Raw genomic sequence first — 23564 nt, 5'->3', positions numbered from 1 at the left:
ACAGGGTGATGTTTGTGAAAGGCAGCAGGTAACATGCAGTGGTTGTTTCTGTATGTCAAGTAGGCATATTTCACAATCAACAAATTAATGACCAAACAAATTAGATGGACAGGTGCAGGTACACAATGCCATGAAGATGAAAAACTAACCGTACATTTTTAGGGTAGCTGAGATCCTTAGCTTATATTAATTTACTCTGAAACTAGACTTGCAAAGAAATGAGTGGGTTAATTTGAAGAAATTCAGGAAATCCATCTTCTAATTCCACTTCATGGCGCAATTAAGAAAAAAGCAATCAACTTAAAGGATACCAGAACTGAAAGAATATAGTCTAATCTTCATCAAGTACTGGAAATACTTGTTCTTGCCAGAAACAGCATCCTTGTCACTCTTGTAACATGAACTGAGAGCACAAACAAGGTTATTTCAACTACTGTAAATTACTAGATTGTAATTGAAATAAAGAAAAACATGTAGTCCACTCCATGTTATTTACAAAATTATCAAGTAAAAATTAAATAAGCAGCTTGAAGCTTAAAAACAAGTGCAGCTACCACATCTAAGTATTAGTAAGCTTTCACATATACAATTTTTTTGGTTTCTGGGTTTAGATATTTTTTAACCACTTGTCATCTGGGCCAGTACGACATTTTTCACATAATTGTTAGTCAGCATTTTTTTTGCTGAAAATAATAAAGAACCACCAAACATCATATATTTTCTGAAAACAGAGGTCCTGCAGTATTTAGTGAACACAAACACAATATAATACCCAATGTTATGGTAAAATATAAAAGATAATGTTGCACCAAGTAAATGGATACCAAAGATTTAAAATTTTGTACGACTGTGAAATGGCTACAAACTACGGTACAAACTGTCCGTATGCAATGTTTCAAAAGCCTTTACAGGTTACGAGTTTATCGTTAAACCTGAGCTCTGACGCTAGAATTATTGCTCTCGCTGCAATGTTTGCGGTGATACCTCACATGTGGTGCAGTCACTGTTTACATCTTCAAGGCATCAAATGCACACTGAAACTAGTGATGAAATCCTTGTTGCTTCTGGGGTCATTGGTCACCAGATCCCAGAAATGGTGGAATGTAGGTGTACCCCTTCCAAGCCCTGTAGATATGATTGGGCAACTTTGGAGCCCCGTCTGGTCACTTTTTATAAATTAAAAAGCCGATCACTGACTCTAAAGAAAAAAATAAAAATAAACAGGATCATGGCTGTATAACCACCTCTTGTCCACGACATGTATACACGTAGGCTGGATAGGAAGCAAGCTTCTCGCAGCAAGCAAAAAACATCACAAAGGGTCCTGAGCTGTGCAAAATATATAAATATATATATATATATATATATATATATATATATATATATATATATATAACGCTGTACTAAACTGGTGACAGTATGTAAAAAATATATATATATATATATATATATATATATATATATATGTAGTGAAGAAAACCCTGGACGTCTACTTTTCAAAAAAAGAGTAATTTGAGGGGTATTTGTACTGTCCTGGGCATATTAGGGCCTCAAGAAATGAGAGAGGCCGTCAGTAAATCAGGACTGATCAGTTTTCAGATGAAAAAAAAGTATAGTTTGTGGACTCTATAATTTTCCAAAAGACTAAACAATACACAGAGCCTTGAAAAAGTGTTCATACCCCTTGAAATTTTCCACATTTTGTCATGTTACAACCAAAAACGTAAATGTATTTTATTGGGATTTCATCTGAAAGACCAACACAAACTGGCACATAATTGTGAAGTGGAAGGAAAATGATAAATGGTTTTCAAAAGTCTTGACAAATATCTGAAAAGTGTAGGGTGCATTTGTATTCAGCCCCCCTGAGTCAATACTTTGTATAACTATCTTTGCAATTACAGCTGCAATCCTTTTTAGGTATGCTCTCCACCAGCTTTGCACATCTAGAGAGAGATTATTTTGTCCATTCTTCTTTGCAAAATAGCTCAAGCTCTGTCAGATTGGATGAAGAGCATCTGTGAAAAGCAATTTTCAAGTCTTCCCATAGATTCTCAATTGGATTGAGGTCTGGACTTTGACTGGGCCATACTAACACATGAATATGCTTTGATCTTAACCATTCCATAGTAGCTCTGGCTGTATGCTTAGGGTCTTTGTCCTTCTGGAAGGTGAACCTCCGCCCCAGTCTCGTCTTTTGCAGACTCTAACAGTTCTTCTAAGATTGCCCTGTATTTGGCTCCATCCATCTTCCCATCAACTCTGACCAGCTTAACCTTTCCCTGCTGAAGAAAAGCATCCCCACATGATGCTGCCACCTCCATGATTCACGGCGGGGATGGTGTGTTCAGGGTGATGTGCAGTGTTAGTTTTCTGCCACACATAGTGTATTCCTTTTAGGCCAAAAAGTTAACTTTTGGTCTCATCTGACCAGAGCACCTTCTTCCACATGTTTGCTGTGTCCCCCACATGGCTTCTCGCAAACTGCAAACAGGACTTCTCATGGCTTTCTTCTTGCCACTCTTCCATAAAGGCCAGATTTGTGGTGTGCACAACTAATAGTTGTCCTGTGGACAGATTCTCCTACCTGAGCTGTCTCTGCAGCTCCTCCAGAGTTACCATGGGCCTCTTGGCGGCTGTCCTTGCCCAGCCTGGCAGTTTAGGTGGACAGCCATTTCTTGTTAGGTTTGCAGTTGTGCCATATTCTTTCCATTTTTGGATGATGGATTGAACAATGCTCCATGAGATGTTCAAAGTTTGGGATTTTTTTTTAACCTAACCCTGCTTTAAACTTCTCCACAACTTTATACCTGACCTGTGTGGTGTGTTCCTTGGCCTTCATGATGCTGTTTGTTCACTAATGTTCTCTAACAAACCTCTGAGGGCTTTACAGAACAGCTGTACTTATACTGAGATTAAAGTACACACAGGTGGAGTATTTACTAATTAGGTGACTTCTGAAGGCAATTGCTTCCATTAGATTTAAATTAGGGTATCAGAGTAAAGGGGGCTGAATACAGATGCATGGCACACTTTTCAGATATTTGTAAAAAAAATGTTGATAACCATTTATCATTTTCCTTTCACTTCACAATTATGTGCCACTTTCTGGTTGTCTATCACATAAAATCCCAATAAAATACATTTGTTTTTGGTTGTAACATGACAAAATGTGGAAAATTTCCAGTGGCATGACTACTTTCTCAGGGTACTGTACACTGATTTGGGTTATTTTTACCAAAGGAATGTAGCAGTATCCATATTGGCCTAAATTTATGAAGAAATATTATTTATTTGCAAAATCTTATAATGGAAACAAAACCCTTTTTTTTTTTTTTTTTTTTTCCCATACATTTTCTGTCTTTTTTCGTTTAGCAAAAGATATAAAACCAAGTGGTAAATACCACCAAAAGAGAGCTCTATTTGCATGAAAAAAAAAGATAAAAATGTAATTTGGGTACAGTGTAGCATGACCAAGCAATTGTCCTTTTAAAATGTGACAGTGCCGAAAGCTGGAAATTAGTTTGGGCAGGAAAGGGGTGAAACATTGTAATTGTAATTTCCCCATCCCTTGAACATTTTGAAGGTGTTATTTTCACACCAGTTGTCTAAAACATAAATAATAAACAATCAAGAGCTATCCAAAACCTATAAGGTAGGCCATATATTAACCAATTTTATTTCCTTCAACCATGGTTGAATGAAAGAAAGAAAATTGTTCGGTGCCCCCATCAACACATTCATTGTTAATGGGGAAATCCCTCCCGCAGAGTTATTGTATTCTGACAGTGGGAGGTTCCCAACCATCAGAATACAATATTCACTGCTTGCGGCTATAGCCACCGGCAGTAATTTAAAAAAAAAAAAAACAGACAAGCTGGTTGCACTGAAGTCGATTGATAGAATAACTTCAGTACAACCAACCTGCCCATACAGTGCTATGAAAAGGTATGTACCCCCTTCCATTTTTTTTATTTTTTTTTGCATATTTGTCACACTTAAAGGATTCAGATTATCAAACAAATTTTATTATTACACATGGATAACTTGAGTAAATACAAAATGCAGTTATAAATGATGATTTCCGTTATTAAAGGAAAAAAGATGTCCAATCCTGCCTGGCCCTATGTGAAAAGGTATTTGCCCCCTAAACCTAATAACTAGTTGCACCACCCTTAGCGGCGACAACTGCAGTCAAGTGTTTGCAATAACTGGCAATGAGTCTTTCACATTGCTGTGGAGGAATTTTAGCCCACTCTTTTTTGCAGAATTGTTTTAATTCAGCCACCTTGGAGGGTTTTGAGCATAAAAGACCTGTTTAAGATCATTCCACATCATCTCAATCGGATTTAAGTCCGGAATGTGACTATTCATGGTTTGTTTGTTTTTTAGCCATTTAGAGGTGGACTTGCTGGTGTGTTTCAGATCATTGTCCTGCTGCATAATGGCATTTTTGCCCAGTTTATTTCTTTTTTTTTTAAATATTTATTGGGTTTTGCAAACATTGACAAAGATCAATAGCACAATAATGTTTTACAAGTTAACGGTGCAGAGAATAGCAGTACAAAGTAAGGAGTTGATTGACAATTAATATACTGATCGCACAAAATATGGTGATACATGCCGTGGTTATGTTGTACTTATAATTATGCTAGCTATTATAAACGCAATCTGAGCTAAATCAGCCGTATCAAAGAGTGTTTTGAGGTCTTGATAAAGGGTGCTTGGTATAGAAGAGCTTGTAAGTTCTATTTCTGCGTTTCAGGGTGCAGTGACGTGCATACAGTAATTTAGAATTGCGGAGGTAAATGGATCAACCAGGAAATGAGAAAGATGTGGAGTTAAGGGAGAGTTGGGGAGGGGGGGGGGGGGGGGAGGAAAGAAGGGTGAGAGATGGGAATAGAAATGTGAGCAGAAGGGTAATAACAACCTCTGTTGAACCAAGGTGACCGCTTGTGGTGACCCAAGGGTTTGTAGGCAGGTAGCCTAGGATATAGGGAACCAGTAATGTATGTGTGTGAAAAAAAAGATCCTGAGTTCCTAGGTCTATGAACGTAGCAGCAAAATAACATTTCTAATGTCTCATGTAATAAACCATGCAGTTAAGCATACAGTTGAACATACAATTAAACAAACTAATTGAGCAGGGGGAGTCAATAAGCAATCAACAAATGCACTCCCAGTAATATAGGGTCGTGTCATGCTAGTTGGATCAATAGGTTCCTAGGTCCTTGGGTCAACTGAAGAGATTGACAGGGTTGACGCCTGCCAAGGGGTCTGTTAAAAGTTCTCCTTGCTCCGACATAGTGAAGGTTCTGGAAATGTATAAATGCCATTTTTGGGCAAAGGAGTCAGTTCTACGAGGGCAAGATGTGAGTAGATCAAGCTTGTCCTTGTGGAGAAGACGTAAAGGTCTTGTTTAATATACAATACAGTTGGAGGTGAGGCCTCTACCCATTTTTTTTAAATAGCTCTTCTTGCCATTAAAAAGCAGGTTGTTAACCAGGGTTTATTTTTTCTGAAAAGTGCATTTTGCGATTTGAGAGGTGTAGAGGATGTAGATTCCAAGTTGCCGAAGAAAAAGTGAAGCGGATTTTTTGAGAGTTGTACTCCGGTCACCAATTCTGCGAAACATAACACTTAATCCCAGAATCTAGATACATGTGGACAAAGCCAGAACCTGTGTTTGAGGGAGGGCATAGGACAGTTGCAAATTGGACATTGTGAGGCTGTGGGGGTTGTTTTTGAGAAGGCACAAGGCATGTAGGCACGGTGCATGATCTTCAGCTGTTGTTCGCACCAAAATTTGTTTGTTGTGAAGGCGCAAGTGGTATTAAACCGCTTAAGTATTTGATCTACCGTGATTGAGTTTTGGGAGTCTTTGACTCAAGATACTGTTGACGAAAGTTCTATGGGTTTGGTAAAATGTAAGTTCAGTGGGGTGTAGATGTCTTAAATCTTAAATTTTCGTCTACATAGAAGGGTGTCAATCAAAGAGGAGCAAAATCTGACAGATTTGTCAGGGACAAGATCTTTCACATAGTTCAGTACTTGCGTGACATATATGAAATGATGGGAGGGTAGACTCCGCAAGGTATGCTGTGGTGGTTTAGGAGAGCTAGTTGAAGTATTATATAATTGTACTACCAATGTAAGATCATATGTATTCCAAATGCCATATGCTGCGTATTGTTGGGAGAGAGGAAAGGAGGGATTGTTGTGAATTGGAAGATAGCGGGAAATCCATGGGGATACCCCTAGCTTCCGTCTGATCTCTCTCCATGCTATAAGAGTGTCTCGTATGAGTGAATTGTTTTTCAGGTGTGTTGGAAGTAGGTGGACGTTACAATGCAAAATTGCGGCTAGACTATATGGATGGACCATGTCAGTTTCGATCTGGTAGTTGGAGTATCTGGAAGACTGGGACAGTCAGTCTAGGCATACTCGTAATAGACAAGAAATTAAGATTCGTTAGCGCGAATGGTTCCACCTGCTGTGCCTTGGTCCACATATCAAATTGGTTTTTGGCTTCTAGCCAAACTTTCCTATTGTCAAAGGATAAATAAAGTTATTATTTTACCCCTTCCCACAGCTTTGCCTGTCTCCCTGAACAGGTTTGGAGTATTATAGTGGGCCTCATTAGTTGCTATGAATTCTGCCCAGGTTGCAGAGATTACTTGAAGGAGATCCTTATTGTCGGCCAGGTAGGAGGGGAAGCGCCAGATTCTAGAGGAACGACCTGTGTCTATATATTCTATGGATACAGAGATTGGTGCATGATCGGAGATTGCTATATCATGGATGATGGAGCTAGTAATGTTCTGCAACAACAGGGAGTTACAGAAAAGGTAGTCCATTCTGGATAGAGTATGGTGAACATGTGAATAGAATGTGTAGTCCTTACCATCCGGGTGAGATAGATGCCAAATGTCTGTTAATTGTAGTGCCTCTGTAAAATTAGCTAATACAGTGGGAGCAGGGGGAGAGCGTGGCAGACAGCCCGAAGGGTGGTCGTTGCTCTTCGATCTGTCCTCCTGCCAGTTCATACAGGAGTTGAAATCACCACCCATAAGGAGAGGCAGGTGGACAAATTTTGATATCTGTGAGGATACTGATTGAAAGAATTGTTTAGTGGGCGAGTTGGGAGCGTATATATTAGTGAGGACTAGGTCAGTAGAGCCTAATTTGATGTGAATGGCGATGAGATGTCCCTCATCATCGGTCTCAGTGGAGATGATTGTAGTGGAAAGCCATTTGTGAATGAGAATGATTACTCGTGCACTGCCTTTGATAGAGGGGGAGCCTGTTACATACCCTATCAATAGTTTTTTCATACGTGGGAAGTCTGCACATGTTAAATTAGTTTCCTGAAGCAGTGCTATATCTGCTTTCAGTCGCTTTAAGTGGCGTAATACCTCCATAAGCTTGTGGGGAGATCTTAAGCCTTTGACATTCCAAGATATAATGGAGATCATTTTAACAATGTAGGTAAGGTGTTCCGATGAGTGTGTCTAGTATAAGCTGGAAACAACTCGCTCCGTGCCCAAAACCAAAATGGAGATACTGCTCGTGGCTCATAGCGGTGGCGTGAAGGCCTAGGTTCCTCAGAGGAGAAAGAAGAGAACAGTGTGAAAAGGGAGAGTGGGGAAGGCACAGGTGAGGCCCAACAGGGGCTTGGTAATAAACAAGTGCATACATAAAACCATTGCATTAGTCTGGACTTTGCATTTTTCCGCATGGTACTCCTTACTACGACAAGCATAACCGGAAATTTCAAAGTACGAGACCGGCTCTGGGTGTAAGAGTATTATGAGGTGAAGATCTGCCCTCATTTCCTTTTTTTTTTTTTTTTGGTTTTGTGAACTCCGCAAAAAGGAGAGGAGTTGCTGGCTCTTGGAGTTTGCCAGTAATTATCTGTCAGGGGAATGGAGGACCTTATGGAATGGGACAGGTAAAGGTAACAAATTCGCTTAAGTATCAAAAAACAGAAAAATACAGCATGTATATAATAACAAAATAAGGATACATTATCTGACTTTTAGAAGATTGACTTTTCATGTGGGGGCGGTTAAGAAGTCATATATGTAGATGACCTGGGGTTCCCTGAGCAATGAGACAAGTTACTGAGTAGAATTATGGTCATGGAGGCCGGAGTTTGCCAGCATGGTGGTTCACTTGTCGTTTCGGGGGGTCCTTACGAGGACTGCGTTGGTCTCTGGGTCCTGGATCATGAATGGGATGTTGAGGGTTTGGTGAGTCGACTCTGTCGTTCAGGTAGGTGTGCAAGAAGTGTGAGGCTTCCTCTGGTTGGGTGAAGGTCTTAGTTTCTCCTGTAGGTATGGTAAGCTGTAAGGTGGCTGGGTGGGCGAGAGTGAATTTAATACCTTTTTGATGAAGAGAAGCGCAGATAGGTTGGAAGGCTTTTCTTTTGCGTGATACTTCCTGTGAATAATCCACAAAAATTATTAATTTGTGGCCTTCAATTTGCAATGAGTGAGAGTTGCGGAATGAATTAAGGATAGCCACTCTGTCTGCATAGTTGAGGTATTTGGCAATTACAGAACGAGGCGTGCATCTGTCATTTGAAGGTGAGCCTAGACGGTGTGCTCTTTCCACTATGCATGGTGAGGCTAGGCCCAGAGCTGCAGGGATGCGTGTAGAGCAAAGATCTAGGAGGCCTCCTTTGCTCAATGACTGAGGGAGGCCGATGATGCGCAGGTTGCTTCTGCATGAGCGATTTTCTAGATCATCCAATTTATCTAGGATAGATTGCTGCGTGCGACTTAGTGTGCTCCTGCTTTAACAAAGTGGATATCATCTTCCAAGTCAGAAAGCCGCTGCTTTGTTTTCAGATAAACGTTTGGCCTGTTCACTTAATTCTTTTCTGATTTGATCTATGCCCAGAGACACTGCACAATCCACTGCTATAGTTATAGTAGGTTAAAGAAGTGCAGCCACAGCCTTGGCTATTCTATCATATTGATCTGCTTGAATTTGTGAATCGTGAGGGGCTTGGGCTGTCTGTGGTTGTGTCTCTGCTGTACCTGTCTCCATTCCGTCGGCCATCTTGGCTGCAGAGGAGGGAGAGGTGCACATGTCAGGCCATGGAGCGGGTACAGAGCCAGGAGGATCTGGCAGAAGGTATCGCTCCATGCCGGGGGGGGGGTGCCGAGGTGCAGGGGCAAGAGTCCCTGGAACGGGGAGCCGGTTTTATATATCCCGGAGGGCCCGGAGCCGCGAGTCCCCGTGTCTCTCACATGTGGCGCTGGAACCGAAAGTCCACTACAGTATTTCTTATTAATTAATTGTGAACACTGACCTTAACGGAGACAAGTGAGGCATTCAGTTCTTTAGATGATGTTCTGGGTTTCTTAATGACCACCTACCTGGATGAGTAGTTGCCATGCTCTTGGAGTAGTTTTGGTAGGTTGGCCACTCCTGGGAAGGTTCACGTTTTCTTCATTGTGGGTAAGGGCTCTCACCATGGTTTGCTGGAGTCCCAAAGCCTTAGAAATGGCTTTGTAACTCTTTCCAGACTGATACGTGTCAATAACTTGGTTTCTTATCTGTTCTTGAATTTCTTTAGATCACGGCATGTGTTGCTTTTTGACATCTTTTAGCATGCTTCACTTTGTCAGACAGCTTCTATTTAAGTGATTTCTTGATTCAACAGGTCTGCCAGCAATCAGGCCTGAGTGCGGCAAGTAAAATTTAACTTTTGCTTTCCCAAAAAAATGTTGTTAATCACAGTTCATTCATGATTTAGCAAGGGGGGATTACTTTTTCACTCAGGGCCAGGCAGGCTTGGACAGCTTTTTTCTCTTAATAAATGAAATCATTTAAAAACTTCATTTTGTATTTACTGGGGTTTTCTTTGTGTAATATTAAAGATATTTTGATCTGAATCATTTGGGTGTGACAAATGTGCAAAAAAAATAAAAATCAGGAAGGGGGCAAATACTTTTACACAGCACTGTACATGGATCTAATTTCGATCCGTCTATGGCCAGCTTAACCACTTCCTGTTCGGCCCGTGTACATAAACGGCCGGACGGTAGCAGTGCCAAAGCGGGTCACCCTTTATAAACGGCCCCCACATTCAGTACCTGTGCATGCTCCCTGGGAGTGCGTGGCACCACAATCCGGTGCCTGCTGTGTCCAGAACACCAATCGCTGTACGGGACCAATTCATGTGATCCCTGATTGGCCAATCAGTGATCACATGAATATTAGTAAACAAGATGTCACTTCCTGACATCATTGCTTACTACTTGTGACATCTGTGAATGATCACAGAGGTCACATGATAGAAGGCTATTCACAACAGCCTTGTACCATGTGACAAGCTGTAACCAATCACAGCTCTCACAGTATTTCTCAATAAATGCAAGAATGCAGCCAGAGAAAAGGAGAAATGATTGCTTTTACAGCCTTTATGGGTGTAAAAGCAATCCGTGTAAGAAATCAAAAAAAATCTTCATCACCCCCCACAAGTACTATGGTGACACTGTACTGCTAGGGTGATGGTATGTTTAAAAAAAAACATAAATAATAATATAAAAAAATAAAAGTGTAAAAAAAAAAAAAAAATTAAAAATTATAATTTTTGGTTATAAACTAATTTGGGTTATTTTTTTTATTTTTTTTTTACTAAAAAGCTGAATACATTTTGGCCAAGTTTTTATGAAGAAAGATTATTTATTTGCAAAATTTTATAAGAAAACACTTTTTTTATTTTTTTAGATTGTTTGGACGTTTTCATTTATATAGCAAAAAAAATAAAAATCCCAGTGGTGAATAAATACCACCAAAATAAAACTTTATCTGTCTCAAACAAATGCTAAAAAATTCATATGGGTACAGTGTTGCATGACTGTGCAATTGTCATTCAAAATGTGATAGCAATGAAAGCTGAAAATTGGCCTGGACAGGAAGGGGGTGAAAGTGTCCGGACTTGAAGTGGTTAAGACTCCCTGCCAGGTTTAATTGCTGTCTCTATCCTTGCTGGGAAAGTTCACCCCTATTGGTGACCATTGACAAAGTGATTATGTTTTACTATTGATGCTATGTTAAATTGGTAGAGATTTCACAGAAGAGATGTCCCCTGTTGTGTCGCCAAGGTTAATTCTCCTCAGCAGGACTTAGACAGCATAAAATAACATGCTAATGGTTTTAACCTTTGTCTAAAACGTAAAAAAAATGTTTTGGCTCAACATATTCTTTAACCACCTCAACTTGCTTTATCATTGCCCTCTCCATTTTCTCAAAAACATTTCTCTGAAACTGCAACATTTTCTGTAGTTTTCAGCTTATGCTTAATGCTAACCTGAAACATCCATATTGCGGGCAACTAAGTCTAGATAATAAGGCTACATAGACCTTTGCTATCTATTTTGTGTTACATTTTGATGGTACAGAGCTAAGATGGGATATCTAGGCCTAGAGAAACCTAGACCTCATGCACACTGAGCCTAAAAAATACAGCTTTTACAGGCATTTAGAGTTTTGTTTTTTCTCTTCTACCTGTAAATGCACCTTTCCGCTAGCCTATATGTTCAAGCACACACAGAAGTTTACAGGCATTACAGACATAGAGCCCAAACAGGCAGAAAACAAAATCACCAGCACATTCAGGAGTGGAGTGTCTGAGCCGAAAAAACATGGACTAATTACATTTAGACACATTTGCCTCTTAATGCTTTCAAATGGCTAGAATAAGTTCATATTCTGAAGGATAATAATAATGTACAGCGCTCTCAAAGCAAGAAACACAATCGATCAAATACAGTTAATCAAAATCATATATATACTAAATAAAATTAACCCGTAATGAAACTTTATACAATGTGATGGAAACAGTCTTTTTATAATTCTTCCAAACAAAAAATATATACTTGCATCTACCGTTTCCTATGTGTTCTTCAAACTCAAAAAATGTGTGTGGCCTTAGACATGGTTGTTCAGAAGATTTTTGTTTCAGTCCTGCGTATTCTCTATGTGCGTTGCTGTCTTTATTACCCAGTAAGGCTTCACTTAATAACTAGTCTGTTTACCACTTGTTAAATGCCATGTGCATACAGCACTGTTTTGCTAGATATCTGTTTGATCCAATTAATTCTTTTGTTGGCATCAATTGCATTCTGGAAATCTTGTCTCCTTTTCTTAAACCTAAATAAAAATATTGAACAAGGAAGTCAAAAGAAAAAAAAAAAGTGGGTGATGCTCACCCTGGTGAGTGAATCTGCTCATTTGACCTCTGTGCAAACAGAAGGTAAAAGGAGGCAGTTTGATATCAGAAAGAGGGGTACTCTATTTCTCCAACTTCAACTGGCAGCATAAGGATCAGTATTCCGATAAGTACCATTCAAGAATTTATCTTGATAGGGTGAAAAACTGAACTGAAACGTACACTTGAGCATGAAGCAGCATGATATAAGAGCACATTTTCTTCTGTTTTCAACATCTGTTAACTTTTGACCTGTTTTGTTATTTTACAGCCTTATTCCAAAATGGATTAAATACATTTTTTCCTCAACATTCTACAAACCCCATAATAACGTGAAAGAAGTTTGTTTTGAAATCTTTGCAATTTATTAAAAACAAAAAACACATGTTAATAACCATTCACAGCCTTTGCTCAATACTTTATTGAAGCACCTTTAGCACCAATTACAGCCTCAAAAGTCATTTTGAGTATGACGCTACAAGCTTGGCACACCTATTTTTGGACAATTTCTCCCATTCTTCTTTGCATTACCTTTCAAGCTCCATCAAGTTGGATGGGGAGCTTGGGTGCACAGCCATTTTCAGATCTCTACAGAGATGTTCAATCGGGTTCAAGTCTGGGCTCTGGCTGGGCCACTCCAGGACATTCACAAAGTTGGCCTGTAGCCATTCCTTTGTTATGTGGGCTGTGTGCTTAGGGTCGTTGTCCTGTTGAAAGATGAACTGCGCCCTAGTCTAAGGTCCAGAGCGCTCTGGAATAGGTTTTCATCAAGGATGTCTCTGTGCATTGCTGCATTCACCTTTCCTTCGATCCTGACTAGTCTCCCAGTTCCTGCCACTGATAAACATCCCCACAGCATGATGCTGCCACCACCATGCTTCACTGTAGGGATGGTATTGGCTAGGTGGTGAGCGGTGCCTGGCTTCCTCCAGACATGACGATTGGCATTCAGACCAAAGAGTTCAATCTTTGTTTCATCAGACCAGGGAGTTTCTCATGGTCTGAGAGTCCCTCAGGTGCCTTTTGGCAAACTCCAGGTGGTCTTGCATTTGCCTTTTTATTGAGCAGTGGCTTCCATCTGGCCACTCTTCTCATACAGGCCTGATTGGTGGAGTGCTGCAGAGAGGGTTTTTCTTCTGGAAGGTTCTCCTCTCTCCACAGAGAAATGCTGGAGCTCTTTCAGAGTGACCATCGGGTGCTTGGTTACCTCCCTGGCTTCTACCTAGATCGCTCATTTTGGCCAGGCAGCCCACTCTAGGAAGATTCCTGGTGGTTCCAAACTTCTTCCATTTACGGATGAGGGAGGCTACTGTGCTCATTGGGACCTTCAATGCTGCAGAAAATTTTCTGTACCCTTCCCCAGATCTGTGCCTTGATACAATCCTGTCTTGGAGGTCTATGGACAATTTCTTGGACTTCATAGCTTGGTTTGTGCTCTGACATGCACTGTTAACTGTGGGACTTTATATAGACAGGTCTATGCCTTTCCTAATCATGTCCAATCAACTGAATTTCCCACAGGTGGACTCCAATCAAGTTGTGGAAACATCTCAAGGATGATCAGCGAGAACAGGATGCACCACAGCTCAATTTTGAGTGTCATGGCAAAGGCTGTGAATACTTATGTACATGTGTTTTGTTTTTTTTTTAATAAATTGCAAAGATTTCAAAATGAACTTCTTTCACGTTGTCATTATGGGGTAACGTTGATAAAAAATGAATGTAATCCATTTAGGAATAAGGCCAAAATAACAAAATGTGGCAAAAGTTAAGCGCTGTGAATACTTTCTGGAGGGACTGTATATTTGCTGGATTTGTTTAAAGAGACATGTCAATTCTTTATGAGTAGGCTGGATTCTTTCTTTTAACATAATAAAGATCATTTGATACAGACAGCACTTGATCCTTTGCTTTTATCATTTTGAGGGGCACCTGGTACAGTTATTTATTGGATGTGCTTGGATGGTAATTATGAGAATATGGATCCTTATGCTACCAGTTGACGCTGGAGAAGTGGAGTACCCCTCATTCTGATATAAAACTGCCTGCTTTGACCTTCTGTTTGCTCAGAGGGAAATCCGAAGTGAGCAGATTCACTCACCAGGGTGTTGGAGTAGAGTGTTATACATTTTTTTTTAGTTTGAAGAGCGCGTGGGAAATGGTGCATGCATGTGTATGTATGTATGTATGTGTGTGTGTGTGTGTATGTGTACACGCACACACACACCTTTTATGTTTGAAAGGTTTTTAAAGATGGTTTATATCCCATTGTATAAGGTTTCATTGCTGACCCACTTTATTTAGCATATTTGAGCATATACTGCATATGATTTTGATTTGTTTTTCTTGTTTTGAAAGCACTGCACATTATTTATGATTATGAAGACTGTTTACATCACATTGCATAAGGCTTCATTACAGACTCCTTGTATTTAGTATATTTTAGCATATATGATTTTGATGGTTTTTCTTGTTTTGGAAGAACCGCACATTATTTCCTTTTTAATTGTATTCTTTGAGTGATGCACAGAGGGTGCAGGCTTGCTGTATATTTTAGTGTTTTTTTTTATTGCACACGCACATTTTGAAAATTTTCAAATAGATTTTTAGACCAGTAGAATGCATTAATTAATGAATGTGCATAATCACGTGTTTAACCACTTGCCGACCGCGCATAGCCGAATGACGGCTTCACCGCGGCCGGCCAGTTCTGAGTGGACGTCATATGACGTCCTCCCAGAACGCGCTCTCCTGCGCGCCCCAGGGGGCGCGCACCCGGCGATCTCCGTGATCGCTGTGTCCTACGGACACAGCTGATCACGAGATGTGGTGAAAGGCCGATCCCACCGGCCTTTTACCACGTGATCAGCGGTGTCCAATGACACGCTGATCACAGGAAAATGCAAGTGCCGGTTCTCGGCTGCACTTTCCTCACGCTGTCAGATCGTGAGGAAAGTACTGCCGAGAACCGGCAGTTGTCAGAGCGGGGATCGGCACCGATCATCAGGGCACTGATGATCAGTGCCCTGATGATCGGTGCCCAGCAGTGACCCCCGCAAGTTCCGATCAGCTGTGCGCCCACTAGCCCCGCCCACCCATTCCCAGCAGTGCCCCCACCTGTGCCCAGCAGTGCCCCCACCTGTGCCCAGCAGTGCCCCCACCTGTGCCACTCTGCAGTGCCACCTACCTGTGCCCAGCAGTGCCACCTACATGTGCCCAGCAGTGCCACCCACCTGTGCCCACCCACCTGTGCCCACCAGCGCCACCCACCTGTGCCCACCAGTGCCACCCACCTGTGCCCACCCACCAGTGCTGTCCACCAGTGCCACCCACCAGTGCCACCCACCAGTGCTGCCAGTCAGTGCCACCAGTCAGTGCCCAGGGGTTGTGCCAGTCAGTGCCGCCAGTCAGTGCCCAGAAGTGATGCCAGTCAGTGCCGTCTATCGGTACCCATCATCAGTGTCACCTATCAGTGCCGCCTATCAGTGCTGCATATCAGTGCCGCCTATCCGTGACCCTTAATTAGTGCTGTCTATCAGTGCCGCCTATCCGTGCCACCTCATTAGTACTGCCTATCAGTGCCCTTTAGTGCTGCCTATCAGTGCCCATCAGTGCCGCCTATCAGTGCCCATCAGTGCCGCCTCATCAACGCAAATCAGTGAAGGAGAAAAAATACCTGTTTGAAAAATTTTATAAAAGAAACAAATAAACTTTTTTTTTTTTTTCAAATTTTTTGCACTTTTTTTAATTTATAGCGCAAAAAGTAAAGCGCCCAGTGGCGATTAAATACCACCAAAAGAAAGCTCTATTTGTGAGGAAAAAAATGATCAAAATTTCATATGGGTACAATGTTGCATGACTGCGCAATTGTCAATCAAAGTGCGGCAGCGCTGAAAGCTGAAAATTGGCCTGGTAAGGAAGGGGGTATAAGTGCCTGGTAGGCAAGTGGTTAATACACAGCTTTTACCATGTTTTTTTAAACCATTTTTCTCCTGCCAGGAGAAAAGGTTTTCAAAGGAGTTGAGCAAATGATCTGTGTGCATGAGGCCTAAAGGATGAAGACAGTAAACTTTATTTTATTGTATAGTTGTAACTGTGCAGATGACCCTTTCCACTGAAAAAAAAAAGACCTGGTTGAACTAAGGTTCTGCTGTTAAATTATTCTGATTTGACTGTAACCACAAAGCCTTTGCAAAAGATCTTGATTGTTTGCATCTTTGGCATGTAGCCCTTCCTGACTGATGGGATTGTTGGACACTTGCTACTCCTGTTGTTCATTGAAGTAAATGTAAATCACTATGGACTGAGCTAGTAATTCGCAGTGGTTAATAAAGTTAGATTTTTATTATTATTATTATTATCCCGCAGTGCTAAAAAGTTAATGAAAATTGTGAGCATCTTCCATTTTTTTTTCATTTGACTTTCTCCATACATTCTTTTCAAACAGGCTTTAAAATATGAATGTTATCTGGATAGCCCGCTTGTCAGATTCCTCTTGAAAAGAGCTATATGTGACCTACGTATCACACACTACTTTTTCTGGTAAGCAAATCAAAGAACAATTACTTTCTTATTCTTTCTTGCAGTACTACTGCTACAAGGTGGCAGGTCTGCGCAAAATCACGTATATATATATATGTAATTTGCATCTCCGGGTAGGGGCCCCCATACCTGCGTCGCCATTGATGACTACGGATGTCAATCACCAGGTCCTGGCCAGAGATTCCTCACTGGCACACGGCAATCGTCCTGTGGAACTGAAAGGGGAGAGACCTGTGAGTAAACAACACAGATCTCTCTCCTGTCAGCAAGGGCATGCTGCTGTGTATGTCACTGCAAAGCAGAAAAATAAACAGCAGCATGTCTCCTAGTAAAACACACACAACACATCATGTAAAACCGCATACTGTTAACCATTTTGATCTCCCCATATGTTAACCCCTTCCTGCCCAGTTTCATTAGTACAGTGTCAGTGCTTTTCATTAGCACTGATCACTGTATTAGTGTCAGTGGCAGTTCGTTTCCACCCAGTATCAGAATGCACGCCGCAGTCCCTCTATAAGTCGCTGATCGCTGCCATTACTAGTATAAAAAAAAAACCATTCCAGTATATATACCGCTATTTGTAAACACTATAACTTTTGCGTAAACCAATGAAGTTACATATATTGGGATTTTTGTTTTTAGCAAAGACATGTAGCAGAATGCATTTTGGCCTAAATTTAAGAAGAAATTAGTTTTTTTTTTCTGGATATGCTTTATAGCAAAAAGTAAAAAATAACCTTTTTTTTTTTATTCAAAATTGTCGGGTTTTTTTTTTCTATAATGCAAAAAATAAAAACCGCACAGGTGATCAAATACCACCAAAAGAAAGCTCTATTTGTGGGAAAAAAGACATGCATTTCATTTATGTACAGCGTTGCATGACCACGCAAGTGTCAGGCTAATTTCACACTGATCCGCCGCAAAAAACGCCTCAAAAATGCAGAGGCATTTTTCAGGCGTTTTCCATTAATTTCAATGGGTAAAGGCGTTTTTATGTTTTTTTTTATAAACTCCCCAAACATGCCCCAAAGATGCTGCAAGTAGGAATTTTTACACCACACCACAATGCCTCAGTATGAAAACATACATAGATATACATTCACATACATAAGGAAGCAGTTTTATTTAACTTTTCAGGAGCTTTTTTTAACGCAAAAATGCTTGAAAAACTCCTCAGTGTGAAAGTAGCCTTAAATTAACGCAGCACCATATTGCAAAACAAATGGCCTGGTCAGGAAGGGGGTAAATCCTCTGGAGAGCAAGTGGTTAATGCTGGCAGGTTCTCCTTAACCACTTTTACTGCACATTTACCCCCCTTCTGACAAGGCCATTTTTTTTCTATTTGGCACTGCACTATTTCAACTGGTAATTGTGCAGTCATGTAGTGCTGTACCCAAACTAAATTTATGTCTTTTTTCCACACAAATAGAGCTTTCTTTTGGTGGTAATTGATCACCTCTGGGTGTTCAATTTTTTGCACTATAAACAAAAAAAAGACCAAGAATTTTGAAAAAAAACTTTTTTATTTCCGCTATAAAAAATATATAGTAAATTTAGGCCAAAATGTTTTCTGCTACATGTCTTCCGTAAAAAAAAAAGATCCCAATAAGTGTATATTGCTTTGTGCGAAAGTTATAGCATCTACAAACTATGGTATAGATACTGCAATTTATGCCATTTTTTGCTATATAGCGTTGCGCTAGTTTAACTGAAAATTGTGTGGTCATGCAATACTGTACATAAATGAAATTTGTCCTTTTTTTTCACACAAACAGCGCTTTCTTTTGATGGTATTTGATCACCTCCTGGGGGTTTTTTTTGCGCTAAAAACAAAAAAAAAGACTGAACATTTTGAAAAAAAAACATTTTCTCATTTCTGTTATAAAAAAATCCAATAAACTCAAATTTCGTCATAAATTTAGGCCAAAATGTATTTTGCTACTTGTCTTTTTGGTAAAAAAATTGCAATAACTGCATGTTAGTTGGTTTGTGTGAAAGTTATAGCATCTACAAACTATGGTATAGATGTTGGAATTTACACAGCTTTTACTTTCTGACTGCCTATCACATTTCTTGAGATGCTAAAATACGAGGGCACTACAAACACCCCCAAATGACCCCTTTTCGGAAAGTAGACATCCTAAGCTATCTGCTGAGAGGCATGTTGAGTCCATGGAAGCTTTATTTTTTTTCCACAAGTTTTTGGAAAATGCTAAAAAAAAAAAAAAATTTCTACACAAAGTTGTCACTTAAATGATATATTGCTCACACATACCATGGGAATATGTGGAATTATACCCCAAAATAAATTATGCTACTTCTACCGAGTATGGGGATACCACTTGAGTGAGACTTTTTGACCACTTTGAAAGCCTGAAGGTGTGTAACTTCCTCATTTAATTTCCTCACTACCTATTACAGTTTTGGAAGCCCTGAAATGCCAGAATAGTACCAACCCCCTCCCCCCCCCCCCAAAATGACCCCTTTTTGGAAAGTAGACACCTCAAGGAATTCTATAAAAGGCATGGTATTTTGCAGATCTAATTTTTTCGCACAAGGTTTTGAAATATAAAAAAAATATATATTTTTGTTCATTTTACAAAAACTTGTGGCAACAAACAAGATCTGCAAAATACTCACCATGCTTCTTATCAAATTCTCTGGGGTGTCTATTTTCCAAAAAGGGGTCATTTGGGGGGTCGTACTATTGTGGCATTTCAGGGCCTCCGAAACTGTGATAGGTATTCAGGAAGTGTAGTGATAAATCCTCCTGTGCTTCAATCCCTCAACCCAAGCTGCTCACACCCAATCCTAAACCTACTAGGTGTAAATGCGAAATACCATAAAATGGTGTAGCACTAACACATCATACTTAAATACATAAATTATATGTGTGTGTGTGTGTGTGTGTGTGTGCATAAATAACAGAATATCTGGTGATATGATCCTATCAGGATCCAATAGTGAAATATATAAAGTGAAATGTGGAAAGCCAGGAAAAATCCTGTAAAGTGATAACACAAATCCACAAGCTCCCCTATCCCCAAATAAGATTTCTCCAGAAGGAAGAAGCTGCTCTGACTGCCCAGATCACACAGGTGGAGTCTACACTGCAGTCAGCATTGTCAGCCGAGCAGCTGAAGGAGACCAACGTCTAAACGTCTACTAATTAGGCGTACTCTTGGAGCGCAACCTACACAAGACTCTCACCTCGTCCATCTAAACTGCTCACTAGACCTTCTTCTATAGCCTCTGAGCCATCATGTCCCTCCTCTGCTGGTGGAGCTTTATTAGGATCTATAGAGGGACAACACCGGCCTTGTTTTGTCCATCGGAATCAAGGAAACGGCAGAGATCCGGCCACAGGGGAGGTAGGAAACATCAACGCTGCAACAAGGGATCTGCCACTCAACCAACCATCCCAACAGATGATTCATCAACAGAAATAGACAGAATTCTCACCTTCTCCTCAGCTGGACTGACATGGGACATTTTACAGCTGGTTCCAACCGGTCAAACAGGTTCTCTGTTTCCATCTTAAACACATGGCCACCAGCATGGGATCTCCTCCACTTCAGACCACTTAGTGAGCGGTATTGTGGATATCTGTATCTGGAGGGGACCTGAGAGAAGTAAGTGCCACCATTGATGGGATCCCGTGCGGATATTATCCTGTGACGAATTAGTACCTGTAAGAATCGTGGTGTGATCCTAAAAAGCGAGCTGGCCCTTGTAGTCACTATAAGGTGGTGAAGGGGCATTTTGGCCATTTGAGGATATTTCTCTATTGCTGTGATCACTTATTCACTTCATCACCTGCATGATTTTCGTCTGTGGATCACGTGTATACGTTCATATATGATTTCTTCAAATTGGACATTTATATGTGGACTGAAGTTTTTTATGAGTATTTTTTTCACTTTCATTTATGTTGATGGTCATATGTGGTTAAGTGTATTTTTTCATAGCACTTATCACTTTTTGTTAGGTAATTATCCCCCTGGCAGGGGATTCGTGGTAGTATACACTTCAGTATTTTTGGTTTTGATTCCTTATTTGGCGATAGGGGAGCTTATGGATTTGTGTATTTGTGTTTTCACTTTACAGGATTTTTCCTGGTTTTCCACGTTTCACTTTATATATTTCACTATTGGATCCTGATAGGATCATATCACCAGAGATTCTGTTATTTTTGATTTATGCATATATATATATATATATATATAATTTACGTATTTAAGTATGATGTGTTAGCGCTACACCATTTTATGTTAAAATATAAAGTGCAGCGCTATAAATTACAGGTGAAACTCGAAAAATTAGAATATCATGCAAAAGTTCATTTATTTCAGTAATGCAACTTAAAAGGTGAAATTAATATATGTGATAAACTCATTACATGCAAAGCAAGATAGTTCAAGCCCTGATTTGTCATAATTGTGATGATTATGGCTTACAGCTCATGAAAACCCCAAATCCACAATCTCAGAAAATTAGAATATTATATGCAATCAATAAAACAAGGATTGTACATAGAACAATATCGGACCTCTGAAAAGTATAAGCATGCATATGTACTCAGTACTTGGTTTGGGCCCCTTTTGCAGCAATTAATGCCTCAACGCGGCATGGCATGGAAGCTATCAGTCTGTGGCACTACTGAGGTGTTATGGAAGACCAGGATGCTTCAATAGCGGCCTTCAGCTCTTCTGCATTGTTCGGTCTCATGTCTCATCTTTCTCTTGGCAATGCCCCATAGATTCTCTATGGGGTTCAGGTCAGGCGAGTTTGGTGGCCAATTAAGCACAGTAATCCCACGGTCATTGAACCAGGTTTTGGTGCTTTTGGCAGTGTGGGCAGGTGCCAAGTCCTGCTGGAAACTGAAGCCAGCATCCCCATAAAGCTCGTCTGCAGAAGGAAGCATGAAGTGCTCCAAAATTTCCTGGTAGACGGCTGTGTTGACCCTGGACTTAATGAAGCACAGTGGACCAACACCAGCAGATGATATGGCTCCCCAAATCAACACAAACTGTGGAAACTTCACACTGGACTTCAAGCATCTTGCAGTGTGTGCCTCTCCATTATTCCTCCATACTCTGGGTTCTTGGTTTCCAAATGAGATGCAAAAGTTGCTCTCATCAGAAAAGAGGAAAAGAGCAACAGACCAGGTCTGTTTTTCTTTAGCCCAGGTAAGACACTTCTGACGTTTGTTGTTCAGGAGCGGCTTGACAAGAGGAATACGACATTTGTAGCCCATGTCCAGAATCCGTCTGTGTGTGGTGGCTCTTGATGCACTGACTCCAGCTTCAGTCCACTCCTTGTGAAAGTCCCCAACACTTTTGAATGGCCTTTTCCTGACAATCCTCTCCATGCTGCGGTCATCCCTGCTGCTTGTGCACCTTTTTCTTCCACACTTTTCCCTTCCACATAACTTTCTATTAATGTGCTTTGATACAGCACTTTGGGAACATCCAATTTCTTTTGCAATTACCTTTTGAGTCTTTCCCTCCTTATGGAGGGTGTCAATGATGGTTTTCTGCACAACTGTCAGGTCAGCAGTCTTTCCCATAATTGTGATTCCTACTGAACCAGACTGAGAGACCATTTAAAGGCTCAGGAACCCTTTGCAGGTGTTATGGCTTAATTAGCTGATTAGAGTGGGACACTTTGAGCCTAGAATATTGCATCTTTTCACAATATTCTAATTTTCTGAGATTGTGGATTTGGGGTTTTCATGAGCTGTAAGCCATAATCATCACAATTATGACAAATCACGGCTTGAACTATCTTGTTTTGCACATAATGAGTCTATCTCATATATTAGTTTCACCTTTTAAGTTGCATTACTGAAATAAATGAACTTTTGCACGATATTCAAATTTTTCGAGTTTTACCTGTATATGATCAAACGCCCAGTCTAAATAAGCAGCTTGTAGTCATAAATAACCAATAATATTTGAATTAAAGGTGACAGTCTATATAGTGATAGGTGTTCCTCTTTAAATCCGTGGTGGTGTTCCAAGTGTTATAGAGAGATTATGCACTCACCAGATGCACATGGGAATGTGCATTATGAAAAATCAGTAGAAGCCTCCTTTAAGGGTCTGGTCTGAGATGGAGAAAATCCTCCCTCAGGGTAGTTAATATGGTCAGGAACACACGGAGATAATCCTCCCTCTGGGTGGGTGGTAATGTCAGGAACACACAGGGTAGTATGGAGATCCAGCTGGCCAGAGATCCCTTTAAGGGATGGATAGGTGCAGGTGCCTGAATACAGGATCTCCCTTCTTTGGAATCTTTGGGATGGCTGGATCAAGCAGGCTCTATAAATGAATAACTCTTCCTGATACTTAGCCACTTAAACCTGGGATACCACACAGAAAACTGGCAGTTCACCACCTGCTCCTTCTTCATGCTGGGTTCCAAAGCAGGTGTCACACCTAATTCCGTGTCTGCTACAGACACATCTTTTTTGGGATGTCCTTTGGGTACCAAGAATGGCATCAGGAATATGCCTCATGCAGCCGGCTAACTACATCTGGGTTGGGGGTTTGGGCCATAGCACCTTCTGGATACAAAAGGACCATGATGATATCTTCCTGGAATTTTAGGAAGGATCCACTACGTCCAGTTGCTTTGTAAAGCACAAAAGCGTTATATAGAGCCAATTGAAATAAACAGACACTTTTTTGTATCAGTGTCTGGTTTTTCAGGAAACCTAAGTATGGCTTCATCATCTAGACATTGAAGTCCATCCCTCCCATGTTAAGGTTATAGTTGTGGACACAGAGGG

At 40.6% G+C, this 23564-nt stretch overlaps 1 protein-coding gene across 1 annotated transcript in view; it reads left to right on the top strand.

Moving 5' to 3' along the window:
• PIK3C2B (phosphatidylinositol-4-phosphate 3-kinase catalytic subunit type 2 beta) overlaps positions 1-23564 on the top strand; it is a 343678-nt gene that overhangs the window by 230290 nt on the left and 89824 nt on the right. Inside the window, exon 15 of the mRNA XM_089669402.1 lies at positions 16674-16768. Within this exon, the coding sequence (XP_089525528.1) occupies positions 16674-16768 (95 nt within the window). The remainder of the gene's footprint in view (positions 1-16673; positions 16769-23564) is intronic.

Source organism: Staurois parvus, unplaced genomic scaffold (assembly GCF_062004578.1).
Source record: "Staurois parvus isolate SC_StPar_1 unplaced genomic scaffold, SC_StPar_1.0 ptg000074l, whole genome shotgun sequence".
Taxonomy (NCBI): Eukaryota; Metazoa; Chordata; class Amphibia; order Anura; family Ranidae; genus Staurois; species Staurois parvus.
Note: the sequence above shows the minus strand (reverse complement) of the source record. Positions and strands in the feature narration are given on the sequence as shown.